Source organism: Mobula hypostoma, chromosome 4, assembly GCF_963921235.1.
Source record: "Mobula hypostoma chromosome 4, sMobHyp1.1, whole genome shotgun sequence".
Taxonomy (NCBI): Eukaryota; Metazoa; Chordata; class Chondrichthyes; order Myliobatiformes; family Myliobatidae; genus Mobula; species Mobula hypostoma.
Window position 1 is genome coordinate 132,080,997 of NC_086100.1, and position 22,262 is coordinate 132,103,258.

General features: G+C 41.2%; 1 protein-coding gene across 3 annotated transcripts in view; it reads right to left on the reverse strand.

Moving 5' to 3' along the window:
- The window catches only part of LOC134344933 (NEDD4 family-interacting protein 1-like), a 99,747-nt gene extending 85,309 nt beyond the window's left edge, over nucleotides 1–14,438 (reverse strand). For 2 of the 3 annotated variants that reach the window (XM_063045067.1, XM_063045066.1), the window contains exons 1-2: nucleotides 13,155–13,301; nucleotides 12,822–12,909 (exon numbers count right to left, since the gene is read on the reverse strand). In XM_063045067.1, the coding sequence (XP_062901137.1) occupies nucleotides 12,822–12,909; nucleotides 13,155–13,193 (127 nt within the window). In that variant the 5' untranslated portion in view covers nucleotides 13,194–13,301. Of the gene's footprint in view, nucleotides 1–12,821; nucleotides 12,910–13,154; nucleotides 13,302–14,206 lie in introns of those variants that run through there. The other variant, XM_063045065.1, reaches the window with a different exon arrangement.
- Nucleotides 14,439–22,262: the final 7,824 nt, after the last annotated feature.

Genomic DNA, 22,262 nt, shown 5'->3' on the forward strand with positions numbered 1-22,262 from the left:
TGGCTGGACTATCCAGTTTATGCCACTTCTTCTGCCAAAACGCTTAATTCTCAGAAACAGAATATAAATCAACCATAACAACTTCATCCCAAGCATTTACAGCTTTAAACTGTGCTCTGTTAATAATACATGCAGAGCTGGTGATGGGTGGGAATGGGGTGAAGGGGACTAGTTGTGCTGGGTTACTGCTCTTTCACAGAAGTGTGTACGAGGCTCAGTGTGTATGGATGTACCTCTATTCAATAGAACAAGGCTTGGAAACTGTTTTCCTATTTCCTAATTGTAGACAATACACATAATAGATGAATCTGAATAATAAGTTCATAAGACAGTAAGATATAGGAGCATAATTAGGCCATTTGATCCATACAGTCTGTTTCGCCATTTTATCATATCTGATCCATTTTTCTCTCTCTGCCCCAATCTCCTGCTTCTGTCCATATCACTTCATGCCCTGACCAGTCAAGAATCTCTCAACCTGTGCCTCAAATAGTCATAGTCATAGTCATAGTCATACTTTATTGATCCCAGGGGAAATTGGTTTTCGTTATAGTTGCACCATAAATAATTAAATAATAATAAAACCATAAATAGTTAAACAGTGATATGTAAATTATGCCAGGAAATAAGTCCAGGACCAGCCTATTGGCTCAGGTGTCTGACCCTCCAAGGGAGGAGTTGTAAAGTTCGATGGCCACAGGCAGGAATGACTTCCTATGACGCTCTGTGTTGCATCTCAGTGGAATGAGTCTCTGGCTGAATGTACTCCTGTGCCCAACCAGTACATTATGTAGTGGATGGGAGACATTGTCCAAGATGGCATGCAACTTGGACAGCATCCTCTTTTCAGACACCACCGTCAGAGAGTCCAGTTCCATCCCCACAATATCACTGGCCTTACGAATGAGTTTGTTGATTCTGTTGGTGTCTGCTACCCTCAGCCTGCTGCCCCAGCACACAACAGCAAACATGATCGCACTGGCCACCACAGACTCGTAGAACATAAAGGCTTGGCCTCCACAGCTCCCATGGCAAAGAGTTCCACAGATTCACTAATCTCGGCTAAAAAAATTCCTCTTCATTTCTGTTCTAAAGGATTCCGCTCTATCCTGAGTCTGTGTCCTCTGGACTTAGACATTCCCATCACAGGGAACATTGTCTCCACATCCACTCTATCAAGGACTTTCACAATTCGATGAGGTCAACACTTACCCTTTTGAATTCCAATGAATACAGGCTCAGAGCCATCAAATGCTCTTCATATGACAAGCTGTTTAATCCTGGAATTGTTTTCGTGAACCTTCTTTGAACCCTCTCCAGTTTCAGCATATCCTTTCTAAGACAAGGGGTCCAAAACTGCTCATAATACTTCAAGTGAAGCCTTACCAGTGCTTTATAAAGTCTCAACATTACATCCTCGCTTTTATATTCCAGTCCTCTTGAAAGGAATGCTAACATCGTATTTGCCTTTCTCATCACAAACTGAATCTGCAAATTAACCTTTAGGGAATCCTGCATAAGTACTCTCAAATCCCTTTGCACATCAGATTTTTGTATTTTCTCTCTAATTAGAAAATAGTCTACCCTTTCAGTTCTCCTACCAAAGTGCATGACCATGCATTTCCCAACACTGTATTTCATCTGCCATTTCTTTACCCATTCTCCTAATCTGTCTGTCTTCCTGTTGCCACTCTATTTCCTCAAAATTACTTGCCCTTTCTCTTCATATCATCTGCAAACTTTGCAACAAAGCCATCAATTCCACCATCCAAATAATTGATATAATGCAAAAATAATCAATCCTAACACACATCCCTGTGGAATACCAATAGTCACCAGAAAAGGTTTCCTTTATTCCCACTCTTTGCCTCCTGTCAATCAGCCACTGCTTTATCCATGCTAGAATCTTTCCTGTAATACCATGAGCTTGTCGCTTGTTAAACAGCCTCATGTGTGGCACCTTGCCAAAGCCCTTCTGAAAATCCAAGTGTACAACATCAACTAATTGTCTATCCTGCTTGTTATTTCTTCAAAGAATTCCAACAGATTTCTCAGGCAAGATTTCCCCTTCAGGAAACCATGCTGACTACAGCCTATTTTATCGTGTGCCTCCAAGTACCCCGAAACCTCATCCTTAACAATCGACTCCAACGTCTTACCAACCACTGAGGTTAGACTACCTGGCCTATAATTTCCTTTCTTCTGACTCTCTCCCTTCTTAAAGAGTAGAGTGAAATTTGCAATTTTCAAGTATTCTGGAACCACTTATAATTAAGTTAGCATTCACTTGTAATATAGAATAACTTGACAAACAAGCAACACTAAATATAACCAGTGTTTCATAGAAACATTCTGGTCACATTATCTAACACCACTATTAACTTACTTTAATATTTAGAGAGTATCTTTATCTGCCTATTTAAAGATAAAGCTTAGAGAATAATGTTGAGGGAAGAAAGCGAGAACAGGTGTTGCACCAGTTGTCAAGATATCAATTCATATCTCCTCTATTCTTAGACTGAGGGATCTCAGTATACTTGTTGACCCTATGCTTTCCTTCTGCAACATTACAAAGAAAACTGAAATCTACCTCCACAATATCACTCATCTCTACCAATACACCCTACCCTCGTTATATGCGTCTTCAGACTATGCGGATTCACAGTTATGTGAGGAACCTATTTCTACCAACTTCTCATTTTATGTGTCCAAAATTCACAGTTGTGCGAGGAGCACTGCCTTCCCACCAATACAAGTCACGTGCACACGTCTCACAGTCTCATTCTTGGGATGAGGAGCACTGCCTTCCCGCCAATACAAGTCAGGTGTGCGTGCCTCACAATCTCACTCCCGCCACTCTCGCATTGGTTTTGGCAAGGTGTGGATGCGTGAACTTAAACTTCTGTATGTTTTACCAACAGTGCAGTGATTTTGCACTTGAAATATTTAACTATGCCTCCTAAGCGTCCAATGTCATGTCCTGGGCTGTCAGCCGAGCGGCAGAGAACCGCTTTAACACTTGAAAAAAAGTTGGAAATTATAAACAGCGCGGCATCAGCTGAAGGTAACACAGCTCTGGGACGCTACTGCTGGGAACAGAATCTTAACTTTAAAGTTTTTTGTTGCTTGACAATGCGCCAGCCCATCCTGAACATTTGGATAGCATTCGTCCTAACATAACAGTGCGTTTCCCGCCGCCTAACACAACATCGCTGATTCAACCATCAACCAAGGAGTAATCCACATTCAAGGCATACGTATTTTTGTACTGCGAACTATCTCTTAGATGCTGCAAGCAACAGACGATTTTGAAAATCCTGGGAGCTTACCAACGGTGAGGGAATGGTGGAAGTCAGAACACTTGGCACAAATGGCGATGGACATGGACCCACGTTTAGAATGGAGTCAGCATTTCAGTTGTTCCCTGCTGTCAACCCGTCTTCCCTACAAGCAAATTTAAAACAAAATGCTGCCAAGCAAACAACCCTCACCACTTTATTCAAATCGGTAACACCTTCTACCGGCAGTTCTAAGAGTTCTGTGAGTCTTCCTTCACCCCTTGCTGTGCTTGATATGATCCTGACGACCACAACCATCCACCTTATCCGTGTAAAGCTGCCCGACACCACAACAACCACTCATCTCCCGGAGCGAACACACCTGCCACTGTTGGTGAGTACTGTACACCAGAGGATGTTAACTTTCTGTGATTTACTACATTGAATATTACCCTAAATTGATGAAATATAATACAAATGTTGTCTTGTAGTACTGCTTTTGTGTCGTATTGGTATGAAAATGTGAATAAATTACAGATAAAACGTACTTAGGAAGCCCTCTGGAATGCATCCCTATTTTCTCTATTTAAATAATTATTCACATTATGCGTCAACTTCGAGGAACGTATCCCCCGCATATGAGGATAGGGTGTACTTCTTCCAAAACCGTCTCATATTCAAGTTACGTCCACCTAGCTATTTCAGTGCTCCACAAGTTCTCCTTCAGTATTTGACCACCTATAAAATTCTCTTGACTGGGTTCTACTTCACATTAAAGTGTCGCTCACCTATTGCCCTGCTGCTCATTCAACATGTGTTTGAAATGTAAAATTGTCATCCTCAGCATCAAATCTTGATGTGCCTTTTTCTACTTCTATCAACCCTTACAGTTCTACAAGCTTCTGAGAATCTTTCATTCCTGCCTCTTGCCTGCCCATTATTTTCTTCATCGAACCATAGGTAAGTGTGTCTTCAATGGTTTAAACTCATGACTTTAGAATTCCTTTCCTAACCTTCCACCCTTCTTAAAATATTGTATTCTGTTCAGGTTATTAGCCACCGACCTTGATGTCTCTTTATTGGCTCAATACCACCCTTTGTCTGATTGCAATTACCTGAAGTATTTTGAGAAATTTGGTGATATGAAAGGTGCCGTATCAAGTGGTTATCTCAGTTTTCCATCCTAAATAAAGAACCATTTACTTGGACCAAGCCCTCTCCACTATACAATGTGAACAATGTTACGAATTTACCAAATGAGGAGGTTGTGGGGCCAGATCATTCTAAACCTCTGAAACAAGACTGAACTCCTGTGCCTTGGTTTGCCTTTTCTGTTATCATTTCTGGTTCTTCCTCTCTCTGCTTGTTCTTTGCTTGTATTTTCCTTCCTCTGTCTTTTTTGCAAATAGCTTCTGGTGTAACAGAGATATCATTAAATATTAACTCTGAGCTACATTGTATCTGGTCAATAGGGAAGTAATTAATGGGTCGGTGTGTTAGCACAATAGGAAGAGGTGCTGTGTTGCAGCTACAATAACGCAGGTTTGATTTAACCTCCAGTTTGGACTGTGTGGACTTTGTATGTTTTCTCTGTGACTGTGTGTATTTTTCTCTGAGGTTCTCCATTTTCTTCCCACATCTCGAAGCTTTCTGGCAACTTGTAAATGGGTGAGAGAGCTGATGGATCTGTGGGAGTGAATAGTTTACAGGGAATGGGGAGGGGGAACGGGATTGCTCTGAGAGTCAACATGGACTTAGTGGGACAAGTAGCATCTCTCCATGCCATAAAGAAAAAATGAAACAAGTGAACAAAGTGACAGCCTGGGGTTTGTCCTTCACAGTTACAGAGTCCAAATTATAAGCAGTGGGAGAGCAAGATTTTGATGTCCAGGAATGTATATTTAAGAATGGAATGAGTTACCACCAGCAATCCTGACAAGTTAGATAGCCAGTTACAAACTGCTTGGCTACACATTTAAATGTGATGCAATAGGCTGAGTGCCCACAGCCAGCCTCAGGAGAAATTATCTGTCATTTCATGAAGTGAAAGACTCTGAGGTAAACTGAAAAAGCTCTTACAGTTTAATTTTTAATCTCCTGGGCCTCATAGAACCAATCAGTGAAAGTTCAGTGAAAATATATTGGCAATGGACACAGGACGGAGTGCAGATCCTGGAATCTGAAGTAACAAATGTAATACTGAGTCGAACAGCAATCATGGAGGTGAAGGGATGGTCAACATTTCGGGTCCAGGCCCTGTATCAAGAGTGTTTTGGGTTGAGACCCAATTTTTGTGTCTTTGCACTGTACTGATGTCACAAATTTTGCATGATATATGCTGGTGATAATAAATCTGATTCTGATTCTGAGAACTGTTCATTTTTTGACCGTGTGTGAGAGATCTAGTTCACAGTTCACATACTGAGGGCTGTTTAACACCTTTTCCCAATACCTCAAAAATCTTGAAAGTTATTTTGACAACTCTGCAGCATTGGACATCATGTTTCTGCTGTGGGGACTTGGTGTATCAGATCAGTCTGGTTGCTGTGTTACTTGTACCTTTAGTGAAGACTGAGGACCAGTCACAACAACTTTACAGCAATACCAGTAAGAAAAGAGCTCAACAAAGAGCAATAGCTTGTGCATAACAGGCTTGGAGCCGGCAAGGGAAATAGTAGATCAGCAGAGAAGGCTCACTTGCAAATGGCTAGAACAAGACTTACTACAAAGGGGTCCAACAAAGTAACCACATGTCCTCAATGACTTTTCCTCTGAATCTCTTCAGGCATCTGGTGGGGAAGTTTTCAAGATCTCATAATCAGCTTTCAACAGATATTCAGTAAAACGATGATGTAAGTACATGTTCAGTACAGCATTGTGGGCTGAAGGGCCCGTTTTGTGCTGTAGGTTTTACATGTTTCTATGATAATCCAATACGCTCACAATTTTGATGGTGCTGGACTGAGAGATTTTCCACACTATTGGATTTTTCTTCTCTATTAATATCTCAAAACAGATAGATTCAAAATATATTTTCCAGTGATCCCCAATAAGTTATAAGGGAGAACAGGAAAAGACAGTACTGCAACCTAAGTCCCAGTGAGTTGAAAGGAATAGCAGAATCAGGGTCCTGGAGAATCAGAAGGAGATTTGGGAATCAGGGCCTCAAAGTGTCAGTGGGGAGAGCTAGAACAAGGGCCCTGGGGAGTGGGAGGGAAGTAGAGCAGACATCAGCTTATGAGCCAAATGTTGGATCATATGAATGTTCAAATATTCATAGATTTACTGGATATAGTAGGCAACATGTGGTTCTTTGCAAGGAAAAGTCACTTTGCACCCTTTTCCTGCAATGCAACCAAACAAAATGTGCGTGTGCTTGAGTATGCCAGACTGATTGCTCACACTGGTCTGGCTAGCGCACACAGAGAGACACCACCAGATCTTTTCTTGTTTGTAAAGCATATCTTCAGCATGCTAATGACTTGCTCAGAGGTACATCTCTACCTCTGAACAAGTCATTGGATCGTTGTTTCATGCTTGAACCTTCCTATAAGCATCATCAGGCTCATTTTAAGTGGGTAACCTCCTATGACATCTGCTAACAATCAAGAAAACTCAGATGACACACTAGGATTTCCACTACATTAGACTGTAAGTGATGTGTAACCACAGGATCATTATGAAGACGTGCAGAATATTTCCTGACAGCTGTCATGATGCTCTTATTCTGCAGTGAGTTAATTCATCTCTGGGCAACGTGAAGCAGACTCCTCAGTTAACTGATTGGACAGGAGGGATTCCTATTTAAAATTTACCTATCGACACCCACTATGAGGACCAAGGGAGATGTAATGTAATCCATATGGCAACCAAGTATATCACAGGACAAATTGTTGACATGTTGGAGATGAACTTCAGGAATGAGAGAAGTCTTGAGACCATAGTATGCTGTGATCTGCACAACTAATCAGCAGTATAGCTGGACCTGCTGGAGAGGCCACTACGGAAACTTGCATGTCTTCTGATGCTCCCAATGAGAAAGACACATAAACACAATGTGAACCCCTTTCACCAATCCCCATTGCTTAGTGACAATTTTTGTCTTTACAATTATCACAAATAAAATGGCAACTCATCAAACACAATCTAACTATGGGCAAGATGGATAAATGGTGGAGCTATTTATTCTTTTAAAATAAATAAATTAAAAGGAGACCCTAGTACTATAAGACATAGGAACAGAGTTAGACCATTCGTCCTATCTGCTCTGCCCTTCCATCATGGCTGATGTATTATCTTTCAATTCCATTCACCTGATTCTCCCGACTTCTCCCCATAACCTTTGAGGCCCTTACTAATCACGAACCTATCAACCTCTGCTTTAAATATACCCAATCATTTGGCTTCTACAGACATCTGTTGCAATAAATTCTACAGATTCACCACCCACTGGCAAAGAAATTCCTCTTCATCTCTCTCCTAAAGGAAGTCCTATTATCTTGAGGCTATGCCTTTTGGTCCTAGTCTCCTCCACTATGGGAAACATCTTCTCCACATCAGCTCTAAGCCTTTCAATATTTGATAGGTTTCAAAGAAAACCCCTCTCATCCTTTTTAAATGCCATCAAACACTCTATACGTTAACCCTTTAATTCCCGGGATCATTGTCATGAACCTCCTTTGGACCCTCTGCAATGCAAGCAATGCTGCCTTTTTGAGGCATCACCTTTTGCAGAGGTCCTCGATGCTGGGGAGTCTAGTGCCCATGATGGAGCTGGCTGAGTCTAAAAACCGCAGAGCTTTTCCCGATTGGAGCTTTCATACCAGGCTGTGACACAACCACTGCAGCCTGCCCACCTGAGAAAATCCAGAAATTTCTGTTTTTATTCAAGACTCCACAGACTTCCTACTTGGCCCCTTTCAGTCCAGAAATACAGTAGATGAACGAAAACTTCAGATCACCTGTCTCTTTCTTTTGTCCTGTGGTCTCCTGTCCAGCAGGTTTATGGATGAATATCATGCACTGAATGGATAGACAGAGCATTTTTATTGGCATTGAAAACAAGTGACAGGCCTGAAACTGCATCTAGAACAAAGAAAATAGGAGCAGAAGAAGTCTATTTGGTTCCTTGAGTCTAATCCATCAGTTAACAAGATCATAGATACAACATAGAACAATACAGCACAGGAACCAGACCTCCAGTCCACAATTCCTGCACCAAGCAGAAATGATCTGTCTATGATCTATGTCCCTTCAGTCCCAGCATATCCATGTTACTCTCTCACAGCATCTTAAACAGCAGCATTGTATCTGCTTTCATCACTGTCCCCAGCAGACTGTTCCAGGCGCCGACCCACTGGCTGTGTAAAAAATACCTTACTGGTACACCTTCTTTAAGCTTTCCTCCTCTCACCTTAAATTCTTGTCCTTTGATACTTAACATTTCTTTTCTGGGAAATAGATTCTGTCTGCTCTATGAAGTCTCCCCTCAATGTCTGATGCTCCAGGAAAAAACAACTCGAGTTTGTCCAACCACTTTTTATAGGTCATATCCTCTAATCCATCCAATAGATGGTAAAGCTTTTCTGCATCTTTCCAAAGTCTCCACATCTTTCCGGCAATGGGGAAACCAGAGTTGTACACCATAATTCAGGTATGGCCTAATCGAAGTTTTATATGGTGGCCAATCTTGAACCTAAAGAGCATTTTCCATATATTTTCATTTCTCTATAATTCAGATCTCCTTTCTGAATGCTATCAATGACTGATGCTCCACAATCTCCAGAGCAAAGAATTCCAAGGTTCACCAGTAACAAACAAGTGAGAAGTTGCAGATGCTAGAAATCCAAGCAACACACACAAAATGCTGGAGGAACTCACTAGGCCAGGCAGCATCTATGGAAAAGAGTACAGTGGACATTTCGGGCCGAGACCCTTCAGCAGGATGTTCACCATCCATTTTCAATCAACCACTTATTTTGAGACTCTGACACTTTGTTTGAGACATAGACACTATGCCTAACATCCTTCCACTATCCAACATGTTGACCATTTTTTGCAACGCGCTGACCAATTTTGTAAGCTTCAGTTAAGTCTCTCCTAAAGGCTGATTTATACTTCTGCGTAGCCCTACGCCATAGTGAGCATGCGTAGTTGTGTCTGCATTGCTCTGCAATTCAGCACCAAAACGCTAGTTGGCGGTGGGGTTTCTATGCCACTGTGTTGAGTTTCTTTGTGACAGACATGGACGAGGAAGTGCATTTCAAATATTTTCGGATGTCGTCAGGTAGGTTTGACGGTTTGGTTCATTGTCTCCAACCATTTATTTTGCATCAGTGTACAGACATGGCGGAGAAAAGCAACTGGAAATGTGTAGGAGGAAATGCGATGCTACCAAGCGGATCAATCACAGTTGTTGCAGTCTGCGTCGCCACGATGCGTGAGTTACATTTTTGGGGAGGTTCATGTCACCCTATGGCGTACGGTACAGCATAGGATGCAAGGTACCTACAGCGTACATTTGACGTAGAAGTATAAATTGGGCTTAACATCTAGACAATACCCAATCTTTCCTCTTATGACATAATTCATTCCAGTAAGTAGTCTGGTCAATATTTGCAGCAGTTCCTCAGTAGGAAACATGCTTTTTTTTTCAAGATAAGGACATTAAAGTTGTACATGGAAAGTTCAGCTGTATTCTCACCAAGGGCCTACATAGTTTAAAAAAATTTGTAATTAAATACCCTTGTGATAAAAGCCCTCCTACCACTTACCTTCTTAAATGCCTGTACATTGACTTGCCAGATATCAAAAACACCTAGGCCCCTCTGAATATCAGTGTTTGCAGCCTCTCCACCTTTTTTAACAATACACAGTACTTACTTCACGAAGAACCAATACATTCCCACATTTTGTTCTCTATCTGGATGAATATTATTCCCAATGTCATGTGATCTGTCGTTGTTCATTGGCCTCCTGTGTTGAACTACTGAGAGCCTTCTCAAGCCCCAAAGACATCACATCCATTGATTTTTTTCTCATCCCCTTCAGATGCAATAGATTATTTAAACATGATTTCCCTTTCATAAATCCAAGTTGACTCTACTCATATCTTGATAACAAAACTTCCATTACAAATTTGAGTATTTTCACTGCTATCAATCATTTTGGACCAATGGTATACTTTTAAAAATATCTGTCTACAAGCCTTCATCAGTAAAAGATATAAGGATGAAAGGAAGTTCATATGGAGAGAAATGGAGATACCAGCGGACAAAGTTGGTGTAAAGAAGTTAAAGACCCTAGTCTGTTTATACCCCTCCACAGATTCTGCCTGATTTGCTGAGCTCCTCTACTAGTTTGTGTGTGTTGCTCTGGATTTGCAGCATCTGTTGAAACTCTTGTGTTGGTGTAAAGGAGGATGATTGAAAAAGGAAAACTGAAGGATGCAGATGATATTGGGGTTGGGATGTAATTAAGTGTGACATACAACCCACCTTTCCAGTTAGCTCAATATCCACTTCTGACATTGAGTCCAAGATGTTCACATCACAATATGACTGTTGATATCATTGTTAGCTACCAACTATCCATCTTTATTTCACCTCAGGTTTTTTTTTCTCTTTTTGGAATTAGAAACAGAATCAGGTTAAATATCACTGGCATATGCTATAAAATTCGTTGTCTTTTCAGCAGCAGTACAATGCAACACATAATAATAAGAAAAAAATATAAATGGCAGTAAGTATTTACATATTAAATAGTTAAATTAAATAAGTAATACAAAAATAGAAATGAAAAGGTAGATGATGTAGTGTTCATGAGTTCAATGTACATTCAGAAATTGGATGGCAGAGGGGAAGAAGCTGTTCCTGAATCACTGTTTGTGCCTTCAGGCTCCTGTACCTTCTTCTTGATGGTAACAATGAGAACAGGGCATGTGCTTGGGGATAGGGTCTTTAATGATGGATGTCGCTTTTTTGAGGCATTGCTCCATGTAGGTGTCCTGGATACTACAGAGGCTAGTGCCCGTGATGGAGAAGGCTAAATTACTGCAGCTTATTTTAATCCTGTGCTATAGCTGAATGTACATGAAACTCCTCAGAGTTCAACATTTCATCCTAGAAAGGCACTAAAAGGAGGCATGGCCTTTAAACACCTAGGCTCAAGGCTTCTCCTCGCATTTTTACCTTATTTGTTCAAATGCTGCAGTTGAAATTGAGTCGTACTGCATTTCCTCAGCTTCCAATTGATATTACTGATCAGGAAATCTTGAAGTAATATTGGAAGTGCAACAGGTGGGCAGAAACCCCCTAAGGCAATTGTGTTGGAAAGTTGTTCTTAAGCCTTCATTTATCTGAACTTTGACTGATAAGATATAGTCATCTTGTTCAATGCTTCTTGTTTCCTTACTCCTCCTTCCATACCTATTCTCTATTGCCCATCCCTTTTTTCTATTAATTTTTTGAAATATTTATGGAGAGCTTCAAAATGTCAATGTACATCAAAATCTGTAGAAAGAGATCGAGAGATGGAGAAACAGGACAGAGACAGAGGGAAAGTTCATGATAATGAATATTTGAGAAGGTTTTTGACTTTAAAAATGATTCAGAAAGCGATACTCCTTGAAGAATTTTCAGTTAACTGATTTTGTTAATGATTGGGCTCACTTTGTCACTTCAGTCAAGTTGCCATGGCTATAACATTTAACCCAATGGTTCTCAATGGGGGCATGCTGGATGCCACAAGTAAAAAACAAGAAACTGGGGACCACAGGAGTTTCTGAATGGGCCATGATTAGTTTACAGTTTCAGTGAAATATTACTAAAATATATTGATAAAAAGTAACTGTCTTGAGGTTGTGAAAAGAGGTGATCTTCGATTATCTCTTTAACCAAGTTGCAACCAGATATCCAAAAACTCTTCAGCTTGTATCAGTCAAAAGGATCTCACAAAATACCTAAAGTAATCATATTAAGTGCTTTTTCAATGCTGGTTGGAAGAATATTATATATATTGTAAATAACATATCCTATCCAGAAATTTGAAATAGTTTTATTTTTCATATATTACTGTACCATTATACTTAAAACATAAATATTAACTGTATATTGGAATAATTAGTACAATTGACCAAAAAGGACTTTAGCAACTGATGGAGACTATGGGGTGGGGGCCACAGAGGTAACTGAAAGTCCCAAGTGGACCACGAGCAGGAAAAGGAAAAGGTTAACACTATAGCAGGAGTATAAATACAGGGTAACACAGCTGTCAGTGTTTCATGCTGCACAGGATGTTATTTAGGTAATGCAAAGCTTTAGGTAGAAGAAGTCGCACAGGATACAGCAAACCCACATTAGTATACAAGTTCCCAGCAAATGTCCAAATCTGTCAATGAAATTAATTCAAACAGCTTCTGGGCTGTCATAGGATCTGTAAGTGTGTTATATATAAATTTACAGCCCAGAGGCAGGGTTCTGACACATTTTAAAAGCCTCATTTTAATGAGCTTCTGTAAAAAAAATCAATTAAAAATGAACTTACTGGAAAAGGTCAGAAGAAACATCCCATCATTTCCTAGGATCAGCTGATTGCCTTCATCGTAACCATCTCCTAATGTGAAATCATCTTCCTATTTTCACCAGAAAACAAGCAAGTTATCATATAAGCTAATTCTATTGCATGTCATTTTACACTCACAGTCTGCTACCAGTAATTTAATTTGCTGCACAGTGAAAAGCTACAAACCAACAGTCCAAATCCCTTTTCTCCCTCCTAAGCTGTAATTTAGAATTGTTGTTCCATTGGATTCTATTATAAACGAACAAATACATACAGCTGAAATGAAATCTAGTTCATCACAAAAAAAACACTCACATATTCGCAGAAGATAATTGGCTTGCCATTAAAATCCATCACCTAGAAGTCACCTTGTCAAGTTTCACATCTTTTTTACTCACTGGAGGAGGACAGCCATATTGGGATAAACTAAGTTACATTACAACAAGGGGGTGGAAAACAGATAAGGCAATATAAATAGACCCTTTCTCTAAATGGTATTATGAAATGCCTGTGCTATTCAGTTCAGAACCATGGAGATTATCCTTGTCATTAAGATACACAAAAAGACGCATCTGTCCCCTGCTTGGAATATACAGTCACCGAGGGGAGGGGGCTATTTTAAGTACATAAGCACGTCCATTAGCAGTTGGATTCATTTCACGTCTGGAATGTTGATGCTTTCTAACATGTTGCACTGACATTTGATATCAAAATACCTCTTGGCTTTGTGTTGCATGTATTTGCTCCGTATTTTATTTTTTTTTTAATTTTAGAATTTAATAGCATAGGCTGTTAATGGGAAAGAACGGAAATAAATCAAAATATATATTTTCTTTAAATATACTCTCAAAACCAAATGTTCCAGAATACACGTGTATGGATGTGACACAATTAGATTACTGGACTAACAATCTAAAGACGTGAAGTCAAATCCTCCACAGCTGCTATGGAATTTAAATTCAACCAATAGTTTGGAACTGGGAATAACAATTAATCTTAGTGTCGATGGCCGTGAAAAATATTGGACTGTAATAAAAATCCATCTGATTCACTAATCTCTTTCAGGTTATGAACTCAGCCATCCTTGGCCTACATGCAACCCATCTGATTGTCTTTTAAAATTACTTTTGAAATGGTCCAGCAAACCCCTCAGTTATACTATAACTGCTATGTTCAGAGAAGAAATAAAACTGGACAGAGCACCCGACTGGATTAAGCACCGACCTGTGCCTAATCCGTACACAGCATAGTTAGTCTCAACCCATGGAGTTACAGCAACCTCTTTACTTAAACTGCTGGCTCATCTAAATTAGGAGTGCTCTGTCACAAAATAGTTAAGCACAGCCCTGCGATAGAGTCATACTCACAGAATCAGGCCTGACACCTCCATCATCATCACAATTCTTGTGTGGGTCTCGTCTCAGCAACATGATAGACCACCAGAGGTGGTGGCACAGTGGTTTACAAAGCAGGAGGAAGTAGCCCTTGATAACATCAACATTTACTACAGATCCCATCAGTCTAAATGTGGGCTCAGGGATACACAAAAACACAAAGGTACAGGAGCAGCAGAAGATCGGCAGGCCATACAGGCCTGCCTGCCACTATTCCATAGTGAAATTGAAATTCAGTTGAAATTGGCTTATCATAGTCACGTGCACCATGACATAATGATAAGCAGTTTTCCAAGCCATCTATAAAGACTATTTCAAAACATAAGACATTGAGGTAGAACAAGGGAAAATCCATAACAGGATACAAAATATAATGCTGTAGTTACAGTTACAGGGAATGTGCAGTGCAGGAAGACATAAGATTCAAGGGCCACGACGAGATAAAGTGTGAGGTTAAGAGTTTATCATTAATGTATAAGAAATTCATTCAAGTGTCTTACAGGATAGAAGCTGTCCTTGAGCCTAGTGGTACCTCTTTTCAAGCTGTTGTGTCTTCCGTGTTATGGAAGGGGGGTGGAGGAGAAGATACAATTTTTGGAGTGGGAGGGGTTTTTGTTTATGCTGGCTGCTTTACTGAGGCAGTGAGAAGAGCAGACTGAGTCCATATAGGGGAAGTTGTCTTTTGTGGGATGCTGAGGTATATTAGATATGAAGACACGTAGTCCTCTTTTATTGTCATTTAGTAATACATGTATTAAGAAATGATACAATATTTCCTCCGGTGTGATATCACAAAACACAGGACAGACCAAGACTGAAAAAACTAACAAAACCACATAATTATAATATATAGTTACGACAGTGCAACAATACCATAACTTGATGAAGAAGACAATGAGCACAGTAAAAAGTTCAAAGTCTCTCAAATGTCCCACATCTCACGCAGACAGGAGAAGGAAGAAAAACTCTCCCTGCCATGCCTGTTCACAGTCCGACTCTGAGTCATCCGAAAACTTCGAGCCTCCGATCAGCTCTCCGACACCGAGTACTGAGCGCCATCTCTATCCGAACGATTTGACCTCAATCTCGGTCGCCAACAGCAAGCAAAGCCGGGGATTTTGAGGCCTTCCCTCCAAAAGATTCCCGATCACGCAGTAACAACAGCAGCGAACTGGCGTTTCAGAAATTTCTCCAGATGTTCCTCTGTGCTTTCACGTCTGTCTCCATCAAATCAGAATTGTCCAAACCTTCTGAGGAAGTAGAGGTGACGGTGAGCTTTCTTGGCATGATTGGATGAGGAAAACTCAATAATATTGGTTAGACACAACCTACCACACACAAAGTCATGTTGACTATCCCTAATCAGGCCTTGTCTATCCAAGTACTTATACATCTTGTCTCTTAGAATACCTTCCAATAACTTACTCATGACTGATGTTAGGCTTACAGAACTATAATGTCCTGGCTTATTCTTAGAGCATTTCTTGAAAACAGAACATGATTTGCTATCTTCACATCCTCTGGCACCTTACCCATGGGCATAATAATGATGGCATAATCAATGTAAGGAAAACAAGGTCCAGTTAAGGAGGCACAAGAAACTGGTGTTACTGGGACATGCTAAGACATCAACAGTGGAACTGGCCGGGGATGATGATACATCACAATGGCAGTGAACTACTACTACTACATCAACTCAGGCCTAGGGGGCCAGCATCGGGCACGATGACTGACTCTCCACTTCTCCCTCTCCCTCATCAGTGTGTTCAGTTCATCTACATTAGCTGTGCCGCTGTCTTCTAGGAGCGTGTTGACCATAGTCTTGGGAGGGCACCCAGGGTTCGTCCTCCCGTGTTTGGGCTCCCATATGATGACTAGGCTGGCAGGTAGCTCAGGGTAGCGTAGACAGTGCCCCGCTAGTTGCAGTCTTCTCGCCTCGACTTTAGTGGTGAGCATCGGTAGGTTGCTATAGCAGTGAAGACGGAGGAAAACTACAGCTGTGAAGCACTCCCTGTCATCTTGCATTCCTGTCACTGGACCCAGGCCACGATCTGTCAAGTATTTTGTGGTGGCTGCCAATGCATCAGCCTCCCCATGTTAAACAAAGTCACACACAGGCATTTTCTATTAAGGGAACCCACCCTAACATCCTGGATTAGATCCTGCAGTGATCCCAGATCAGCCTCTACAGCCACTTGAAGGCCCACCAATAAACAACCCCTTAGGAGAACAACATACTCAATTTGAGTGACTGCAGTGCTCACACTTTACTCTTGAAAAAATAGGTTTGGTGAAAAGGGAACCTACTTCTTTTCAGTGCCATCATCAAGACATATGAGACAGAATCAAACAATTCTCTGTGACTGTTACAGCCTCTTTTCTGTTCAAAACTTCTGCTTCTTTCACCAAAGTTCAAAGTTAAATGGCACTGGCTGTCAGGAAGAGCTGCCTGAAAATCAGTCTTTCAAAAAAGTATGCAGCCAATGGAGAATATGAGTAGTTCTAGCATCTCTGCCACATTTGCACTCAGGATGAGGCTTTTCATTCTAGAATGAAGGAGATGTCCTCCTTTTTCAAAGAAAGAGGCTTCCCTTCCTTCACCACCAACGCTGCCCTCAACCGCATTTCTTTCATTTCACCCATGTCTGCTCTTAACCCATCTTCCTGTCACCCTACCAGGGCTAGAGTTCCTCTTGTCCTCACCTACCACCCCACCAGCCTCCATGTCCAGTGTGTAATTCTCCAAAATTTCCGCCACCTCCAACTGGATCCCACCACCAAACACATCTTTTCCTCCCCCCACTTTCTGCTTTCTGCAGGAATCGCATCCCACATGACTCCCTTGTCCAGTTGTCCCTTCCCACTGATCTCCCTCTTGGCACTTATCATTGCAAGCAGAACAATTACTATACCTGCCCCTACACCACCTCCCTCACTACCATTCAGGGCCCCGAACAGTCTTGCCAGGTGAGGTGACACTTCACCCTTGAGTCTGTTGGGGTCATATACTGTGTTCGGTGCTCCTGGTGTGGCCTCTTGTATACCGGTGAGACATGACGTAGATTGGGAGACCGCTTTGCTGAGCATCTACATTCCATCCGCCAGAAAAAGTGGGATCTCCCAGTGGCCACCCATTTTAAAATTCCACTTCCCATTTCCATTCTGGTATGTCCATCCATGGCCTCCTTCACTGTCGGGATAAGGCCACACTTGGGTTGTAGGAACAGCACCTTATATTCTGTTTGGGTAGCCTCCAACCTGAATATGGCATGAACATTGACTTCTCTAACTTCCAGTAATGCCTCCACCCCATCCCACCCCACTTCACCATTTCCCATCCCCTTGTCCCTCTCTCATGTTATCTCCTTTCCCGCCCATCGTCTCTGGTGCTTCTCTTCCCCCCATCCCCCACCCTTCTTTCTTCCATGGCCTTCCTAGCTCTTTGCTTCATCCCTCCGCCTCCAAGATTCACCTATCTCCTGGCGTTTTTCTCTCCCCTCCCCCACCTTTCAAATCTATTCTTCAGCACTTTTTCCTCCAGTCCAGGAGAAAATTGGTTGTGCTCTTTTTTTTTATCCTCCACAATATTCTGCATGGGAATTTAAACTGGAGGTGGCAGTGTTTTTTTTTTTACGAGGTCGAGTTGCGAGCTCGACATCAACCCGGCAAGGATGGAGAGCGTGCTCGGGAGCGGTCAGTCACTAGATTGAACTCGGGAACCTCCATTCTCGAGTCCGGCGCTGATCTGACTGCGCCACTAGCCGACCTCTTTTCCATAGATGCTGCCTGGCCTTCTGAGTTTCTCCAGTATTTTGTGTGTGTTGTTTAGATTTCCAGCATCTGCAGATTTTCTCTTGTTTGTGAGTTCTAGCAGTCCTTCTGAAGTATGGTTAATAGCTGTCTGCACCAGTCTTAAGTGCTGCCTGAGGCAATGTCAACAAATGCCTTCATTGCATTCCTGGAGGGCCATCTACAAAACCTCTTGATGATTATCTATAAGATTAGCACTGCTTAATGTTGTTTTACATCATACTGACTCAGAATACTTATCATTTGTCGCGTAAGCATGCATTCAGAGGAACTGAGTTAATTCCTTGGGCTAAGAAGGTAAAATATTCTTCTGAGGCTCCTGATTGTGGTCTAGAGACCTGAAGTTAAAGGCCAGCTTTGCTCTCAATGAAAAATAAGAGTAGAAACAAAGGATAAGGCTAATTTTCACAAAATGTGTAACTCATATGAATATATCCAAAGAACATCTTACAAGCGTTGAACACACTGGTTTTCATTACTTTGAACTTGCAAGGCAGACACTCTTCCTGGAATCTAGAACATCTGAGATTTCAGGTAACTTGGAGTTTGCATCAGTCACTACCTTCCTCTTCATCCTCAGCAAAATATGGAGAATTATAGAACATATTCAGCTCAGGAGAGGCCATTCAGCTGCATCTTTTCTTACTTGCTATTACCATGCCCACAAAACTGAAAATCAGAGCTTTTTAAGTACCTTAAAATGATCATATTTTTTAAATATGCTGAGGGTTTCTGCCTCTCCAACCCTTTCAGGCACTGAGTACCTCGGGATCCACACACTTCTTCATGTCCTCTCTCATTCTGCTGCTATTGATCCCGTCACTAAGGGAAACAAGCCCTGCTGATCTAGCTGATCTAAACCCATCACTGTGTGAGAGAACTCAACCAAGTCTCCCCACAGTCTTAGCTGCTCCGAAGAAAGTAACTTCAGTCTATTTGACCTTTCTTCTTAGCTAAATCTTTCCAGTTCTGGCAACATCCTCATAAACCTCCTCAGCAAATTCTCTAATGTAATTACATCTTTCCTTTAATGTGCTGACCAAAACTGTATGCAGTACTTAAGATACCCTCTAATTAATATTGTGCTCAATGTCACCATAACCTCTCTGCATTAGTCATTAAAGGTAAACATCCTTTATCCAGCTTATCAATCTGAAGAGTTTCTTTTAAGGATCTGTGGACATACACTCTTTTTCTATTTCTATTTCTCCACCCTTTCAGTATATTCCCATTTATGGTATATTCCTGTCCACGGGCATCTCAGAATTCTTTAAAGGGATCATTTAAATGATTTCTAAAAACAGGCACTCTAACCGTGTTTTAAATCTACTGAGTAAAGATGTTACAACAGATTACGGACACACAAATCTTTGCATTTATTAAATCTAAGTGAGACAATTTGTGAGGATTTATTTTGTAATTTACAACTATATGGCAGCTAAGAATACTTTCATGAACTATGACTTATTGAGAAGAGCTAAATATAGAATGGTTTTCTTTGTTCATTTATCTCTTCAGGGATAGGTTAGTCATTGCCTTGGAATTAATTAAATGTTTTTACTTCCAGTTTCATAAATATAGATGGAGCTGTATCAAGATGTGTAACATTTGACAACCTTAACTTATCTCTAAGAAGAATCAAATTTGTAAATTGAATAGTCAGTCGTCCATACCTGTGTGCAATTTTATTGACACGTCTATTGACAATATCCCACTTTTCTCACAGATTTACTGATAATAGCAACCCTCCAAAGTAGCCAGATTGATCTAATTCCAATGTGATGTCAGACAATGAGTTTCAGTTACCTGACGCTGAGAATTCTAGTCTATACCTAACACAACTACAAAATCAATAAAGGATTCTATCCACACAGCCTAAGGTCCTAAAAGGTACCAGTAAGACACTAGGATAAATGTGCAATTCCTTGACAGGCACGGAGACCTTGATATTAGTCAGTTTTGATATAAGACCGGTTGGCACCTTGGGCCAGGTTGGGAGTGGAGAATGTCCGGCTATATAGATTATACAGGTTATATAGGTCTGCAAGTACACTGGTTGCGGGTCAGATGTTCTACTGTAGATGAACCTACTGGAAAATATAAAACATCTGCAGAAGGGTTCAATGACAATTTTCTGGTGAATTTGCCAAGGGTTCCCTCAGAAAATTGCTCATAATCTCTTTGAAGAATATCCAGCAAGCAATGAACATTGCTTTCGAGATATTTATCCAGACTGTAACCAATCACTGAGTGGGAGCACGAGAAGAGAGCTCCCTTTTCACTTAGGTTCATACTCGATTAAAAAGGCATGGCTTTGCGGTAGTTTTTGGAGTTGGACTGTGACCAATCGCTAAGCAGAATTCATTGAAAAGGGTGAATAAAAATAAGGCAGGTGCAAGTGGATTGGTTATTCTTGGAGAAGCCATTGTTTTGAGTGGTCCAGTGTTGGAGTAGATTTAGCTCACCAGGCTTTAGCAAGAGCTGGCTTGGGTGAAGTAAGTATCTTGTAAGTTTATCCTTTACTTCTTTATTCTTCGTTCCTCATCTGTTTGGGCACAGTTAGTGCAGTAAGGATGTTTTGATCTGTGTGTGAAATGTGGAGTTTTGGGAGACCTCCTGCCTTCTGGATAGTCACATCTGCACCAGGTGTGTCAAGCTGAAAATCCTCAGAGAACGCATTAATGAACTGGAGCTGCAGTTTGATGACCTTCGGAGCATACAGGAGAATGAGGAGGTGATAGTTAGGAGCTACAAAGAGGTAGTCACCCAAAGTTATAGGAAGCAGGTAACTGGGTAACTATTGGGAAAAGGAAGGCAATTGGGCAGCCAGTGCAGAATACTTCTGTTGCTGTTCCCCTCAATAATGCCTATAACTTTGGATACTGTTGAGGGGTAACCCATTGGAGGGAGCCGCAGTAACTGGGTCTCTGGCACTAAGTCTGCAGCTGTGGCTCAGAAGAGAAGAGAGGTGAAGAGCAAGGTGCAGTGGTGATGGAAGATTCCATAGTCAGAGGAAGAGACAAGATTCTGTGGGTGTAATAGTGACAGCCAGATGGTATTATGCCTCGTAGGTGCCAAGGTCCATGGCACCTAGGAGGTATAGATTAGATCCATGGCATTCTAAAGGGGAAGGTGACCAGCCAGAAATCTTGGTACATACTGGTAGGACAGGTGAAGGAGATCCTAAGTCTTCGAATGTAAAATCTCTGAAGAGAGATTTTAGGGAGCTATGTAGAAAACTGAAAAAAAGGACCTCCAGGGTTGTAATCTCTGCCAGTGAGGGTTAGAATAGGCTGATTTGGCAGATAAATGCATGGCTGAGGAACTGTTGCAGGGGCAGGTATAGAAATGGGGGACAAGGAAATGGTGGGTGAATTGAAAAAGTATTTTATATCAGTCTTCTCTGTGGAAGCAGTGTGCCAGAAGTTCGAAAGTGTCAGGGGCAGAAATGTGTGAAGTTGCTGTTATTAGGGAGAAGGTTCTTGGGCTCCTTATCTAAGAAAGGATGTAAGAAAGAGGTTCACAAAAATGAATCCAGGATTGAAATGCTTGTCATAAGAGTAGCATTTGATGGCTCTGGGCCTCTGCTCACTGAAATTCAGAAGAATGATGGGTGACCACATTGAAACCTATGAAATTTTAAAAGGCCTCAAAAGAGTAGATGTGGAGAGAATCCTATGGTGAAAAATCTACGACTAGAGGACATAGCCTCAAAATAGAATGGGGTCATTTTAGAATGGAGATGAGGAAGAATTTCTTTAGCCAGAGAGTGGTGAATCTGTGGAATTCGTTGCCATAGGCAGCTGTGGAGGCCAAGTTATTGGTATATCTAAAGCAGAGGTTGATAGATTGGTGATTAGACATGGCTTGAAGGGATATGGTGAAAAGGCAGGAGATTGGGGCTGAGAGGGAAAATAGATCAGCCATGATGAAATAGCAGAGCAGATTCGATGGACCAAATGGCCTAATTCTGTTCCTATATCTTATGGCTTATATGGTCTAACATGATGACCAAATTAAGATACAGCATGAACCAAATTATAATGCCGGACAGCTGAACTCAGTGAATATTGAATCTGATTCTTGTCTTTCTCCACTTCTCAGAATCTCATACCATCAAAAGTTAAAGATCAATGAGAGATCAAGTTTTGGAGATGAGGCTTAGCAATCTGCAGAGGATCCTTTGAAGCAATGCCTGTTTAATAAAAAGTCAAAGGAA